At 39.7% G+C, this 17,645-nt stretch overlaps 1 protein-coding gene across 1 annotated transcript in view; it reads right to left on the reverse strand.

Moving 5' to 3' along the window:
- Positions 1-17,645, reverse strand: part of WIF1 (WNT inhibitory factor 1) — a 94,373-nt gene that overhangs the window by 23,246 nt on the left and 53,482 nt on the right. Inside the window, exon 4 of the mRNA XM_059080353.2 lies at positions 545-685. Within this exon, the coding sequence (XP_058936336.1) occupies positions 545-685 (141 nt within the window). The remainder of the gene's footprint in view (positions 1-544; positions 686-17,645) is intronic.

Consider the following 17,645-nt stretch of genomic DNA (forward strand, 5'->3'; position numbering starts at 1 on the left):
AGAGGGGGGAATGACCTTTTAGTAAATCTTTAGGGCACTGAAAGCCTCCAGGGCTTAAACTCTGTGTTGGAAGAGCTTGTATCAGGATGGGAAAGGAGACAGCATGGGAAAGCCTTCATGCTTAACTGGGTATCCAGGCTGTGATGGAGAGGAGCCTTTGCCTGGCAGAAATCACTGGCGTGATCTTTGGGGAAGTCAAACGCACCAAGCTTTTGGCAGGGGGTATGGGTCGTAGTAGTTGCTGGTGATGACTAGCACCCTTGCTATGAGGGTGGGGACTCCCAAAGATTGTGTTGGAGGAGGGAAAGAAGAGAGGTGCAAGACAGGGCATTTTGAAGGGTACTGGAGTTCCTAAAATTGTGAGTGCAGTCAAAGCAGAGAAAGTCTGTCTTAGTACTATTAGTGGACCCTGCGTTTACCCCTCCTCCCACTGGTGTGGTTTTAATTATACAAAGTAATTATCTATCTATCTAGCTACAATTTTTGGCCCCAATCACACTTGGAAGCCTTATGAGCCTTCTCTGGAATCACCATCACTGATTACCTTGTTGACATGTTTTAAAGAAGATGGCATTTTGAGGTGTCTGCAGGATGGTGTTGCCTTCAGAATTCATTACAATCACATTCACTTCAAATGCTGCCACTCCATCTTGTTTGCCGAGACATGGAAAACCAACTTGAACAACTAAAGAAAAAGAAGGTATGGAGAAACAGTTTATCTAGTTGATCCCAGTTTTACAGAAATCTTGGTAAGAGAGACAAAGAACAAAGCAAAAATATTCACATTTTGTTATCAGACATGCTTGTATCTCCACTAGAGTAGGGACTGTATTTTGACTACCTGGGTAGTCTCCACAGAACGTGTACATCATGCTGAGAGGAGAATTAATGACCCTCATTAATTTGTACCCTACTAATATGAAACTGGGGATATTTTGTTCATAGTCTGAACTTGTACCATCTTGAAAAAAAAGATGGTAAAACGTACTCTAAAAAGTAAAGGTGCAAATAGGTAGCATAGATTAATTAGGAGAAGAAACTTTGTGTACACCTTCACCAGCCTCCATATAATTCAAAAAGAGCTAAAAGTCAGCATTGCAGAATCTATTAAATAAAGCCCTATAAGCAACACCCCACTGGTTTATTTTTACTCTGTATTCTTGAAAGTGACAAAATATCTTCTTTGGAAATATTCTACAACTCAGACTAGACCCCAATCATTGGACTGAGTTAATAAATTTAATATTTTCTCAGGCTATTTGTTAATATTGAGAAGTGTCCATATCTTGGGGATCTAGAAGAGAGTTTGCTGTGATGAAGTAATCTCACAATAGACATATATAATGGTTTAGGTTCCTAAAGAGGAGCCACTTCTTTTTAGTGAAACTGATGATCACTTGCGGTATGTAGGTATAGACTAAGCAGAGAGTGGGAACTAATAGTGTTGCTGTACAGCGACAGCGAGCAGTTGTCCACAACTTCAGCTGTGAAATACCCACAAATCATTGGGTGGAAGTTGGCTCAAGTCATTGGCTGAGAGGCTGACTTCATAAATTTCTGAAATCCACTGAATTATCCTAGCATATCCACTGGAGAAGACTGATATAGCTGATCCACCAGACTCCAGTTCTTCCTTATTAATAGAACAAATATTGCTAAGAGGTATACATATGAAACTCTGTTTCATTTTGTTTCTGTATGGCAGGTTATGGTTACTGCCAAGCTTGGGAAAATCATACCATGCCAAGAAAAATCCTTTCCCTTCAGAGTTTTCATAAACCTTTCCCCTAGTTTTACAAGAAGAAATGAGCTAGAAATCAGTGTGCTTTTTTCCATAATGCACTGCACACCAGTTGGTCATACAATCTTCTTAACGTGCTTGGCAACCAGAAACCACTCTCAAGGCTTTGGCATTGTCAGTGTTCATTACTGTGCTCTTCTCCAAATAACATGGGTTTCCAGTTCTCCTGAATCTTGAGATCTGAGCATTGTAAATAATTAAATGATGAAAAAAACCAGATATTTTAACAGAAATAAAACGAGAGAAAAAAACCAAACTTGTGTCTGAAGTCCCAAAGTATAATTGTCCCCACTGAAAACCTTGGTTTAAAGAAATTGTATATATGAAAATGCAAATTTACAAAATACAAAAATCCATAGTGGGGATTTCCATTTCAAAAGGAAACAAAGACTGTACAAGGAAAACCGGATTGGATCTGTTATTACGGGATACTTGTGAAATATACATAGGATTCTTTCTTATGGCTGCATCCCGGATCTGGAAATTTTACTTGGGGACCAAGGGGATCTGAAAGGCTACATGGAAACAGAAGATTTGCAAAAAGCAAGACTCTGATTCTTGTCATAGAGCTCAAAGACTTCCTCACTTACCAGCCTTTTCTTTCCTTGTTTGTAAAAAATGTCTTCCCTTTTTTTTCTGCCCTCTCCTCTATCAGTCTCTCCTTTTCTATCTGCCTCTTCTTTTTTCTCCCAGTTTTCTTTTTTTCCCCCTGCTCTGCACCTGGATTGTATCTTCACCAAACAATCGGGCACTTTGAGAACTAACTGGAGGCAGTCTTGTAGGGAAGAGCTCTATGGAATTATCTGCTTTAATGGTGAACTTGGCATTTGTGAATGGGTATCCTGTTCATGATATTTATTGCTAGCAAAAACAAGTAAAAGAGCACAGGAGTAAAACGTGGATTTTTCCGAATACGCATTGTGATGACCAGCAGTTACCTTACCGACTGATATCCAGAGAAGAATAATTTGGAAGACTCTTGTGTCCGTGTGGATGACAGGCTCTTGGTGCTCCAGCCAGACGTCAGGCTGTGCCTCTGAGGTGGGAGAGCCAAGTTCAGGACACTGGTCCACAAGAGACCTCCAAGCTCCACGTAATATCAAATGGCGAAAATCTCCCAGAGATCTCCATCTCAACACCAAGACCCAGCTCCACTCAATGACCAGCAAGCTATAGTGCTGGACACCCTATGCCAAACAACTAGCAAGACAGGAAACACAACCCCATACATTAGCAGAGAGGCTGCATAAAATCATAATAAGGTGACAGACACCCCAAAACACACCACCAGACGTGGACCTGCCCACCAGAAAGACAAGATTCAGCCTCATCCACAAGAAAACAGGCACTAGTTCCCTCCAGCAGGAAGCCTACAAAACCCACTGAATCATCCTTAGCCACTGACAACAAACACCAAAAACAACGGGAACTACAAAACTGCAGCCTGAGAAAGGAGACCCCAAACACAGTAAGTTAAGCAAAATGAGAAGACAGAGAAACACACAGCAGATGAAGGAGCAAGGCAAAAACCCACCACACCTAACAAATGAAGAGGAAATGGACAGTCTACCTTAAAAAGAATAATGATAGTAAAGATGATCCAAAATCTTGGAAACAGAATGGAGAAAATACAAGAAATGTTTAACAAGTACCTAGAAGAACTAAAGAGCAAACAAACAGCGATGAACAGCACAATAAATGGAATTAAAAGTTCTCTAGAAAGGATCAATAGCAGAATAACTGAGGCAGAAAAACAAATAAGTGACCTGAAAGATAAAATAGTGGAGATAACTACTGCAGAGCAGAATAAAGAAAAAAGAATGAAAAGAATTGAAGACAGTCTCAGAGACCTCTGGGAGAACATTAAACGCACCAACAATCGAATTATAGGGGTCCCAGAAGAAGAATAGAAAAAGAAAGGGACTGAGAAAATATTTGAAGAGATTATACTTGAAAACTTCCCTAATATGGGAAAGAAAATAGTTAATCAAGTCCAGAAAGCACAGAGAGCCCCATACAGAATAAATCCAAGGAGAAACACACCAAGACATATACTAATCAAACTATCAAAAATTAAATACAAAGAAAAAATATTAAAAGCAGCAAGGGAAAAATAACAAATAACATACAAGGGAAGCCCCATAATGTTAACAGCTGAACTTTCAGCAGAAACTCCGCAAGCCAGAAGGCAGTGGCAGGACATATTTAAAATGATGAAGGAGAAAAACCTACAACCAAGATTACTCTACCCAGCAGGGATTTCATTCAGATTTAACGGAGAAATTAAAAGCTTTACAGACAAGCAAAAGCTAAGAGAATTCAGCACCACCAAACCAGCTTTACAACAAGTGCTAAAGGAACTTCTTTAGGCAGGAAACACAAGGAAAAGATCTATAATAACAAACCCAAAACAATAAAGAAAATGGTAATAGGAACATACATATCGATAATTACCTAAAATGTAAATGGTTAAATGCTCCAACCAAAAGACACAGACTGGCTGAATGGATACAAAAACAAGACCTGTATATATGCTGTCTACAAGAGACCCACTTCAGACCTAGAGACACATACAGACTGAAAGTGAGGGGATGGAAAAAGATATTCCATGCAAATGGAAATCAAAAGAAAGCTGGAGTAGCAATTCTCATATCAGACAAAATAGACTTTAAAATAAAAACTATTACAAGAGACAAAGAAGGGCACTACATAATGATCAAGGGATTGATCCAAGAAGAAGATATAACAATTGTAAATATTTATGCACCCAACATAGGAGCACCTCAATACATAAGGCAAATACTAACATCCATAAAAGGGGAAATCGACAGTAACACAATCATAGTAGGGGACTTTAACACCCCACTGTCACCAATGGACAGATCATCCAAAATGAAAATAAATAAGGAAACACAAGCTTTAAATGATACATTATACAAGATGGATTTACTTGATATTTATAGGACATTCCATCCAAAAATAACAGAATACACATTCTTCTCAAGTGCTCATGGAACATTCTCCAGGATAGATCATAACTTGGGTCACAAATCAAGCCTTGGTAAATTTAAGAAAATTGAAATCGTATCAAGTATCTTTTCCAACCACAACGCTATGAGACTAGATATCAATTACAGGAAGAGATCTGTAAAAAACACAAACACATGGAGGCTAAACAATACACTACTTAATAACGAAGTGATCACTGAAGAAATCAAAGAGGAAATCAAAAAATGCCTAGAAACAAATGACAATGAAAACACGATGACCCAAAACCTATGGGATGCAGCAAAAGCAGTTCTAAGAGGGAAGTTTATAGCAATACAATCCTACCTTAAGAAACAAGAAACATCTCAAATAAACATCCTAACCTTACATCTAAAGCAATTAGAGAAAGAAGAACAAAAAAACTCCCAAAGTTAGCAGAAGGAAAGAAATCATAAAGATCAGATCAGAAAGAAATGAAAAAGAAATGAAGGAAATGAGAGCAAAGATCAATAAAACTAAAAGTTGGTTCTTTGAGAAGATAAACAAAATTGATAAACCATTGTCCAGACTCATCAAGAAAAAAAGGGAGAAGACTCAAATCAATACAATTAGAAATGAAAAAGGAGAAGCAACAACTGACACTGCAGAAATACAAAGGATCATGAGAGATTACTACAAGCAACTGTATGCCAATAAAATGGACAACCTGGAAGAAATGGACAAATTCTTAGAAATGCACAACCTGCCAAGACTGAACCAGGAAAAAATAGAAAATATGAACAGACCAATCACAAGCACTGAAATTGAAACTGTGATTAAAAATCTTCCAACAAACAAAAGCCCAGGACCAGATGGCTTCACAGGCGAATTCTATCAAACATTTAGAGAAGAGCTAACACCTATCCTTCTCAAGCTCTTCCAAAAGATAGCAGAGGGAGGAACACTCCCAAACTCATTCTATGAAGCCACCATCACCCTGATATCAAAATCAGACAAAGACGTCACAAAGAAAGAAAACTACAGGCCAATATCACTGATGAACATAGATGCAAAAATCCTCAACAAAATACTAGCAAACAGAATCCAACAGCACATTAAAAGGATCATACACCATGATCAAGTGGGGTTTATTCCAGGAATGCAAGAATTCTTCAATATACGCAAATCAATCAACGTGATACACCATATCAACAAACTGAAGGAGAAAAACCATATGATCATCTCAATAGATGCAGAGAAAGCTTTTGACAAAATTTAATACCCATTTATGATAAAAACCCTGCAGAAAGTAGGCATAGAGGGAACTTTCCTCAACATAATAAAGGCCATATATCACAAACCCACAGCCAGCATTGTTCTCAATGGTGAAAAACGGAAACCATTTCCACTAAGATCAGGAACAAGACAAGGTTGCCCACTCTCACCACTCTTATTCAACCTAGTTTTGGAAGTTCAAGCCACAGCAATCAGAGAAAATACAGAAATAAAAGGAATCTAAATAGGAAAAGAAGAAGTAAAGCTGTCACTGTTTGCAGATGACATGATAGTATACATAGAGAATCCTAAAGATGCTACCAGAAAACTACTAGACATAATCAATTAATTTGGTAAAGTAGTAGGATACAAAATTAATGCACAGAAATCTCTGGTATTCTTGTACACTAATGATGAAAAATCTGAGAGGTAAATTAAGAAAACACTCTGTCTGTTGACAGATGAATGGATAAAGAAGATGTGGCACATATATACAATGGAATATTACTCAGCCATAAAAAGAAATGAAACTGAGTTATTTGTAATGAGGTGGATAGACCTGGAGTCTGTCATACAGAGTGAAGTAAGTCAGAAGGAGAAAAACAAATACTGTATGCTAACACATATATATGGACTCTAAGAAAAAAAATGTTATGAAGAGATTAGTGGTAGGATGGGAATAAAATACAGACCTACTAGAGCATGGACTTGAGGATATGGGGAGGGGGAAGGGTTAGCTGTGACGAATTGAGAGAGTGGCAGGGACATATATACACTACCAAATGTAAATTAGATAGCTAGTGGGAAGCTGCCGCATAACACAGGGAGATCACCTCTGTGTTTTGGAAGTGTTAGCCACAGCAATCAGAGAAGAAAAAGAAATAAAAGGAATCCAAATAGGAAAAGAAGAAGCAAAGCTGTCACTGTTTGCAGATGACATGATAGTATACATAGAGAATCCTAAAGATGCTACCAGAAAACTGCTAGAGCTAATCAATGAATTTGGTAAAGTAGCAGGATACAAAATTAATGTGCAGAAATCTCTTGCATTCCTATACACTAATGATGAAAAATCTGAAAGTGAAATTAAGAAAACTTCCCATTTACCATTGCAACCAAAAGAATAAAATATCTAGGAATAAACCTATCTAAGGAGACAAAAGACCTGTATGCAGAAAACTATAAGATACTGATGAAAGAAATTAAAGATGATACAAATAGATGGAGAGATATACCATGTTCTTGAATTGGAAGAATCAGCATTGTGAAAATGACTCTACTACCCAAAGCAATATATAGATTTAGTGCAATTCCTATCAAACTACCAATGGCATTTTTCACAGAACTAGAACAAAACATTGCACAATATGTATGGAAACACAAAAGAGCCCGAATAGCCAAAGAAATCTTGAGAATGAAAAACGGAGCTGGAGGAATCAGGCTCCCTGCCTTTGGACTATACTACAAAGCTACAGTAATCAAGACAGTATGGTACTGGTACAAAAACAGATATATAGGTCAATGGAACAGGATAGAAAACCCAGAGAAAAACCCACGCACATATGGTCACCTTATCTTTGATAAAGGAGGCAGCCTCTTCAATAAGACAGCCTGGAAAAAGGACAGCCTCTTCAATAAGTGGTGCTGGGAAAACTTGACAGCTACATGTAAAAGAATGAAATTATAATACTCCCTAACACCATAAACAAAAATAAACCCCAAAAGGATTAAAGACTTAATTGTAAGGCCAAACACTATAAAACTCTCAGAGGAAAACATAGGCAGAACACTGTGATATAAATCACAGCAAGATCCTTCTTGACCCACTTCCTAGAGAAATGGAAATAAAAACAAAAACAAATAAATGGGACCTAATGAAACTTAAAAGCTTTTGCACAGCAAAGGATACCATAAACAAGACCAAAAGACAACCCTCTGAATGGGAGAAAATAGTTGCACATGAAGCAACTGACAAAGGATTAATCTCTGAAATTTACAAGCATCTTATGCAGCTCAATATTGAAAAAACAAAAAACCCAATACAAAAATGGGCAGAAGACCTAAATAGACATTTCTCCAAAGAAGATATACAGGTGGCCAACAAACATATGAAAGGATGCTCCACATCATTAATCATTAGAGAAATGCAAATCAAAACTATAATGAGGTATCACCTCACACCAGTCAGAATGGCCATAATCAAACAAAAATCTACAAACAATAAATGCTGGAGAGGGTGTGGAGAAAAAGGAACCCTCTTGCACTGTTGGTGGGAATGTAAATTGATACAGCCACTATGGAGAACAGTAGGGATGTTCCTTAAAAAACTAAAAATAGAACTACCATATGACCCAGCAATCCCACTACTGGGCATATACCCTGAGAAAACCATAATTCACAAAGAGTCATATACCACAATGTTCATTGCAGCAGTATTTACACTAGCCAGGACATGGAAGCAACCTAAGTGTCTGTTGCCAGATGAATGGATAAAGAAGATGTGGCACATATATACAATGGAATATTACTCAGCCATAAAAAGAATCGAAATTGAGTTATTTTCAGTGAGGTGGATGGACCTAGAGACTGTCATACAGGGTGAAATAACTCAGAAAGAGAAAAACAAAGACCATATTCTAACACATATATAAGGAATCTAAAAAAAAAAAAAAGGTTCTGAAGCACCTAGGGGCAGGACAGGAATAAAGACACAGACATAGGGAATGGAGTTGAGGACACGGGGAGGGGGAAGGGTAAGTTGGGACGAAGTGAGAGAGTGGCATGGACATATATACACTACCAAATGTAAAACAGATAGCTAGTGGGAGGCAGCCACATAGGCACAGGGAGATCAGCTCGGTGCTTTGTGTCCACCTAGAGGGGTGGGATAGGGAGGGTGGGAGGGAGATGCAAGAGGGAGGAGAAATGGGGATAAATGTATATTTATAGCTGATTCACTTTGTTATACAGCAGAAACTAACACACCATTGTAAAGCAATTATACTCCAATAAAGATGTTTTTTAAAAAAATACCTCTTCCACACTGAGACCAGCATGGTGCTCATAAAGCCTCAGCCTGGGTCATGCAAACCACTGCCTCACAACAAGGGAAGAGATGAATAAGGTGGGCAAGAGCTCATCCTCAACACCAAATGATTATAAGCTGTTCCATGAATATAAATCATCCAACACATATAGTCATCCATTCATTCTCTCAGCAAATACTTACTGAGTACCTACTCTGGGCTTCACTTTCTAAGGACGGGGGTCACCAGGAAGAAGATGGTCCTGCCAGCATTAACAGCTATTTGACAATTTCTACACATTGGATTCCTGATGGTCTTGGTTGAGAAACACCCCTGCTCTGTTGGTTTCATGGGATGACAGAGAGAGTGTTCCAAGAGGTAAAGCCTTGGCTTGATGGAAACTGTTTTTCGTCATCCAACTCAGGAATTTTACTGAACCACCCTGCAGTTTGTATTTCCTGTTTTTGTTCTCTTCAGATGCCAGAAAGCAGGCACTTCATAACTGTTAAAGATCAAGAGTTTTCTTTTTCGTGCAACGGTTAGGCATGTAGGAGTCTGTAGGATAAAAGAACACCTTAGCAGCTTGAGGGTATTAAATAGACCAGCAGAGTAATGAATGCTACCTGGATGCTTAGGAGCAAGACACCCTGATTTGGTTACTTTTTAATAATTCAAGTTACCCTCACTGCTCACGCTGGGGGGAATGAGCTTAATGATGCTAATGAATAACTGCCCTGAAATGAACTAAAATTCCCATAAACTTCTTGCACCTGCATTTCTGCAAACAAATCCTACATCTGCCTCCAAAAATCTCTATGGCGGGAGGGGGGGGTTGTCCGTGTAAAATGTGTGTGTGTGCATGTGTGTGTGTGTGTGTGTGTGTGTGTGTGTGTGTATAAATGAGCACACATGTGCATGAGTCACCTCATCCCAGGCTTGTTCTTTTTAGTCTCACCTTGCCCAACGTATCATCCACTTTTTCTTCTACATTTTATTAGATTCTAAATTATTAGTAAATGATGTTTTCTCTAAACATGACCTATTAAAATATTCTCATATCATATATTCAAAACCTTACTGCTTCAATATCCTAAGAAGTACAATTTCAGTAAGCTTTTTTTTACTAGACACAAAAAATTGATAAAACTGGGAAGATTTTGGATATAAGCATTTGATTAGAAATCCAAAGATTCAAGATTTATTTTAAGTTGAGCCGGTATAACTGTGCAATTAATTAATACCTTTTAATGGGCTAAATGAGTTTGTACTTATTTAATAATCCGAAAAAGACAAAAGAAAAATTCAAAAATATCAAATGGAAATTGAGAGACATGTTATGCATTTATCTTACTCCTGACCACTTCTTAAGAAAAAGAACAAATATGATCAAGAAAAATTTTATAGAAAATTATCTTCGACTAAAAAGGAACACCAAGTGATGTGGCATGAGACTGAGTAATGCCCTATTCCAAGAATTTGGTGGTCATATTCTAAGAACTTTCTTGTCTCCATGATGTAGCAGTATGCAATAATACTGGCATTATCATCTGAGCAGAATTGGGGTGCCCATGTATCTGGAATGGGATATTCATATCCTTGAGGCTACAAATCTTAGGTGAGTGTATCTCCAGAACCCAAGGCCTTTTTCCTTCATAGGCGCTTCCTAGAACCTAAACCCATCTGGATTGGAAGTAAATCCTCTGGGAGGGCTGTGAGTCATATCGGCAGCACTGGGATGACCCAAGAGAAACTCAGATTCACATTCTTCCTGTCTATACCCACATGGGCACCTATGCCAGGAAATTAGAGAAACTCTGTGCTTATTTAGACCCCAACTCTTACAGTGCTGGGATGTGGCAATACAGATACATTGGAAGTAGTAGCTAACTACAACCTGAAAATGGACTCTGTAAAGGTGCCTGATTTCCTGATTATTTCATCAATTTTCATTAGCTCCTCAGCAAAGGAAACCATAAACAAAATGAAAAGACAACTTACAGACTGGGAGAAAATATCTGCAAATGATGCAACCAACAGGGGGTTAATTTTCAAAATATACTAACATACAGCTCAATATAAAAAAAAAAAAACAATAAAAAATGGGCAGAAGATCTAAATAGACATTTCTCCAAATAAGGCATACAGATGGCCAACAGACACATGAAAAGATGCTCAACATCACTAATCATTAGAGAAGTGCAAATCAAAATTAAAATGACATACCACCTCACACCAGTCAGAATGGCCATCATTAAAACATCTACAAATAACAAATGCTGGGGAGGGTGTGCAGAAAAGGGAAGCCTTCCTACACTGTTGGTTGGAATGTAAGTTGGTGCAGCCACTATGGAAAACAGTATGGAGGTTCCTCAGAAAACTAAAAATAGATCTACCATATGATTCAGCCATTCCACTCTTGGGCATATATCCAGAGAAAATTCTAATTTGAAAAGATACAAGCACCCCTTTGTTCATAGCAGCACTATTTACAATAGCCAAGTCATGGAAACAACCTAAATGTCCATCAACAGATGAATGGATAAAGAAGATATGGTATATATATATACAGTGGAATATTACTCAGCCATAAAAAAGAATAAAATAATGCCATTTGCAGCTACATGGATGGACCTAGAGATGATCATACTAAGTGAAGTAAGTCAGAAAGAGAAAGACAAATACCATATGATATCACTTATCTGTGGAACCTAAAACATGACACAAATGAACTTATATACGAAACAGACTCACATAGAGAACAGACTTGTGCTTGCCAAGGGGGAGGGGTGTGGAGGAGTGATGGATGGGGAGTTTGGGACTAGCAGATACAAACTATTATATATAGAATGTATAAACAACAGCTATTGCATAGCTCAGGGAACTATATTCAATATCCTATAATAAACCCTAATGGAAAAGAAAAAAATTAGCTCCTAATGAGATCTTCATTTGATGTCTGACAAATTATTCTAATGTTCCTCTAAAAGAACAAGACTAATCTTCTTTTTTAAGAGACAGGATTGTGTTATCAATTATTTTAATATATTATAAAACTATAAATATTATAATATTAGAACAAACAGTAGTCTGTAAAACCAACTCTTATATATAAAAAACTTATTGTAAAATAAAGAGCATATCTTGAGTCAGTCCAACCTCTTACACTGGAGAAGTCGACAATTCAGAAAAATAATTCAGGTTGAGCCCTACCTCATACTACTGCCAAAATAAATTTTTATAAAATATTAGAGGGCTTCCCTGGTGGCGCAGTGGTTGAGAATCCGCCTGCCGATGCAGGAGACACGGGTTTGTGCGCTGGTCCGGGAAGATCCCACATGCCGCGGAGCGGCTAAGCCCGTGAGCCATGGCCACTGGGCCTGCGCGTCCGGAGCCTGTGCTCCGCAACGGGAGAGGCCACAACAGTGAGAGGCCCGCATACCGCAAAAAAAAAAAAAAAAAAAAAAAAAAAATTAGAAGCATGTGTAAATTATCATCTAACGGTTCTCTGGAATAGGAATTAATTTCCAAGCATAAAAGTAATAGGAAAGGGACTTCCCTGGTGGTCTGGTGGCTAAAACTCCACGCTCCCAATGCAGGGGACCCGGGTTCGATCCCTGGTCAGGGAACTAGATTCCACATGCTGCAACTAAGAGTTTGCATGCTGCAACTAAAGATCCTGCATGCTGCAACTAAGACCTGGTACAGCCAAATAAATAAATGTTTTTTTAAAAAAGTTTAAAAAAAAAGTAATAGGAAAAACATCACAAAGGAAAAGATAGTTTTGACCATACAGGATTTTAAAGCCTCTGCATATCCCTCCTCAAAAAAATAAAATAAAACATAAATTGAAAAAATTGCAATCAATAGTCAGTACTTTCTAGTGAGCTTTGCAAATTAATAAGAAGAACCACAGTATTTCAATATAAAAATGAGCACGGCACACAGACATTTACACTGTCTATCAGATACAAGAAAATAACTTCCTACCTCATAGGAATTTAAAAAATCAAATTGAAAGAACACTGAGAAACCACTTCTCACTTTTTAAGTCAGCAAAACAGCTAACATGATTAATAACACATGTTGATGAAGTTAGTAAGCCAGGCAGTCTCCAACACTGCTAGCCAGGGTGCAAAAAGGCACAACCTTTGCGGAAAGTAATTTGGCATTTTGGCAATTTAAGAGCCTTTTAAAAAGTTCGTAGTTCATATCCTTTGACACAATAATTTTACATCTAAGAATCTATTCTTAACAAAATAATGAGATGAACTTTAAGATTTTGCTACACACATGGATCCAACAAGTATTTTCTGAGAGCCTGTTCTATGCTGGGCCCTGTGCTGTCAGTCATGGTGAATAAGACAAACAGGGCTACTGACCATCTGTTACTTTAAAAATGATGTTTACTGTGATATTTCTAGTATGCCAACCCTAGAAACAATCTAAGTAACACAATGAGGGAATGAGGGGGAGCGAGAAGATGGCGGAAGAGTAAGACGCGGGGATCACCTTCCTCCTCACAGATACATCAGAAATACATCTACACGTGGAACTTCTCCTATAGAACACCCACCGAACACTGGCAGAAGACCTCAGACCTCCCAAAAGGCAAGAAACTCCCCACGTACCTGGGTAGGGCAAAAGAAAAAAGAATAAACAGAGACAAAGAATAGGGACGGGACCTACACCAGTGGGAGGGAGCCGTGAAGGAGAAAAGGTTCCCACACACTAGAAGCCCCTTCGCGGACGGAGACTGTGGGTGGCGGAGGGGGAGCTTCGGTACCGCGGAGGAGAGCGCAGCAACAGGGTGTGGAGGGCAAAGCGGAGAGATTCCTGCAGACGATCGGTGCCGACCGGCACTCACCAGCCCGAGAGGCTTGTCTGCTCACCCGCCGGAGCGGGCGGGGGCCGGGAGCTGAGGCTCGGGCTTCAGTCGGATCCCAGGGAAAGGTCTGGAGTTGGCAGAATGAAAACAGCCTGAAGGTGTAGTGCGCCACGGCTGGCCGGGAGGGAGTCCGGTTGAAGTCTGGAGCTGCCGAAGAGGCAAGAGACCTTTTCTTCCCTCTTTGCCTCCTGCTGCGCGAGGAGAGGGGTTTAAGCACGCCACTTAAAGGAGCTCCAGAAACGGGCGCGGAGCTGCCGAAGAGACACGAGACTTCCTCTTGCCTCTTTGCTTCCTGGGGCGTGAGGAAAGGGGATTAAGGGCACCGCGTAAAGGAGCTCCAGAAACGGGCATGAGCTGCGGCTGTCGGCACGGACAACAGAGACGGGTGTGGGAGGCTAGGGTTGCTACTGCCGCCACCAAGAGGCCTGTGTGCGAGCACAGGTCACTCTCCACAACGCCCCTCCCGGGAGCCTGTGCAGCCCGCCACCGCCAGGGTCCCGGGAACAAGGGACTGCTTCCCCGGGAAAACGCTTCCCCAGGAAAACGCGCGGTGCGTCTCGGGCCGGTGCAGCGTCATGCCGGCCTCTGCCGCCGCGGACTCGCCCCACATCCGTGCGCTCCCCCCCCTCGCCTGAGTGAGCCAGAGACCACGAATCGGCTGCTCCATTAACCCCGCCCTGTCTGAGCGAATGGCAGACGCCCTCGGACGACCTACGCGCAGAGGCGGGGCCAAGTCCAAAGCTGAACCACAGGAGCTGTGTGAACAAAGAGAGGGGGAGGTCTCTCCCAGCAGCCTTAGAAGCAGCGGGTTAAAGCTCCACAGTCAACTTGAAGTGCCCTGCATCTGTGGAAAACCTGAATAGACAGCGAAATATCCCAAGTTGAGGAGGTGGACTTTGGGAGCAAGATATACTATTGTTTTCCCTCTTTTTCTTTTTGTGAGTGTGTATGTGAGTGCTGCTGTGTGACATTTTGTCTGTATAGCTTTATTTTCACCATTTGTCCTAGGGTTAGACTGACCCTTTTTTTTTTTTTTCTTTAATAGAAATTTTTCTTCTTAATAATTATTTTTTTATTTTAATAACTGTATTTTACCCTACTTTATTTTGTCTTCTCCCCTTTCTTTCTTCCTTTCTTCCCTCCTTTCTTTGCTATTTCCCTCCTTTCTTCCTCCCTCCCTTCCTTTCTTCCTTCCTTCCCTCCCTTCCTCCTTCCTTCCTTCCTTTCTTTCCTTTCTATTTTTTTCTCCCTTTTATTTTGAGCCGTGTGGATTAAAGGCTCATGGCACTCCAGCCGGGTGTCAAGGCTGTGTCTCTGAGGTGGGAGAACCAATCTCAGGACACTGGTCCACAAGAGACCTCCCAGCTCCACACAATATCAAACGGCGAAAATCTCCCAGAGATCTCCATCTCAACACCAAGACCCAGCTTCACTCAAGGACCAGCAACGAACAGTGCTGGACACCCTATACCCAACAAAGAGCAAGACAGGTCTACAGCCCGATCCATTAGCAGAGAGGCTGCCTACAATCATAATAAGGCTACCAACATCCCCATACACACCACCAGATGTGGACCTGCCCATCAGAAAGACAAGATCCAGCCTCATCCACTAGAACAGAGGCACTAGTCCCCCCAACCAGGAAACCTGCTCAACCCACTGAACCAGCCTCAGCCACTGGGGACAGCCACCAAAAACAGAGAGAACTACGAACCTGCAGCCTGCAAAAAGGAGACCCCAAACACAGTAAGATAAGCAAAATGAGAAGACAGAAAAACACACAGCAGATGAAGGAGCAAGATAAAAACACACCAGACATAACAAATGAAGAGGAAATAGGCAGTCTACCTGAAAAAGAATTCAGAATAATGATAGTAAAGATGATTCAAAATCTTGGAAATAGAATAGACAAATTGCAAGAAACAGTTAACAAGGACCTAGAAGAAATAAAGAGGAAGCAAGCAATGATGAGCAACACAATAAATGAAATGAAAAATACTCTAGATGGGATCAGTAGCAGAACAACTGAGGCAGAAGGACGGATAAGTGACCTGGAAGATAAAATAGTGGAAATAACTACTGCAGAGAAGAAGAAAGAAAAAAGAATGAAAAAAACTGAGGACAGTCTCAGAGATCTCTGGGACAACATTAAACGCACCAACATTCGAATCATAGGGGTCCCAGAAGAAGAAGAGAAAAAGAAAGGGACTGAGAAAATATTTGAAGAGATTATAGTTGAAAACTTCCCTAATATAGGAAAGGAAATAGTCAGTCAAGTCCAGAAAGCACAGAGTCCCATACAGGATAAACCCAAGGATAAACACTCCAAGACACATAATAATCAAACTGTCAAAAATTAAATACAAAGAAAACATATTAAAAGCAGCAAGGGAAAAACAACAAATAACACACAAGGGAATCCCCATAAGGTTAACATCTGATCTTTCAGCAGAAACTCTACAAGCCAGAAGGGAGTGGCAGGACATATTTAAAGTGATGAAGGAAAAAAACCTACAACCAAGATTACTCTACCCAGCAAGGATCTCATTCAGATTTGATGGAGAAATTAAAACCTTTACAGACAAGCAAAAGCTGAGAGAGTTCAGCACCACCAAACCAGCTTTACAACAAATGCTAAAGGAACTTCTCTAGGCAACAAACACAAGAGAAGGAAAAGACCTACAAGAACAACCCGAAAAAATTAAGTAAATGGTAATAGGAACACACATATCAATAATTACCTTAAATGTAAATGGATTAAATGCTCCCACCAAAAGACACAGACTGGCTGAATGGATACAAAAACAAGACCCATATATATGCTGTCTACAAGAGACCCACTTCAGACCTAGGGACACTTACAGGCTGAAAGTGAGGGGATGGAAAAAGATATTCCATGCAAATGGAAATCAGAAGAAAGCTGGAGTAGCAATTCTCATATCAGACAAAATAGACTTTAAAATAAAAACTATTACAAGAGACAAAGAAGGACACTACATAATGATCAAGGGATCGATCCATGAAGAAGATATAACAATTGTAAATATTTATGCACCCAACATAGGAGCACCTCAATACATAAGGCAAATACTAACATCCATAAAAGGGGAAATCGACAGTAACACAATCATAGTAGGGGACTTTAACACCCCACTGTCACCAATGGACAGATCATCCAAAATGAAAATAAATAAGGAAACACAAGCTTGAAATGATACATTATACAAGATGGATTTACTTGATATTTATAGGACATTCCATCCAAAAACAACAGAATACACATTTTTCTCAAGTGCCCATGGAACATTCTCCAGGATAGATCATATCTTGGGTCACAAATCTAGCCTTGGCAAATTTAAGAAAATTGAAATCGTATCAAGTATCTTTTCTGACCACAACGCTATGAGACTAGATATCAATTACAGTAAAAGATCTGTAAAAAATACAAACACATGGAGGCTAAAGAATACACTACTTAATAACGAAGTGATCACTGAAGAAATCAAAGAGGAAATCAAAAAGTACTTAGAAACAAATGACAATGGAGACACGACGACCCAAAACCTCTGGGATACAGCAAAAGCAGTTCTAACAGGGAAGTTTATAGCAATACAATCATACCTTAAGAAACAGGAAACATCTCGAATAAACAACCTAACTTTGCACCTAAAGCAATTAGAGAAAGAAGAAC

The sequence above is a fragment of the Kogia breviceps genome, chromosome 12 (genome assembly GCF_026419965.1).
Source record: "Kogia breviceps isolate mKogBre1 chromosome 12, mKogBre1 haplotype 1, whole genome shotgun sequence".
In the NCBI taxonomy this organism is placed as follows: Eukaryota; Metazoa; Chordata; class Mammalia; order Artiodactyla; family Physeteridae; genus Kogia; species Kogia breviceps.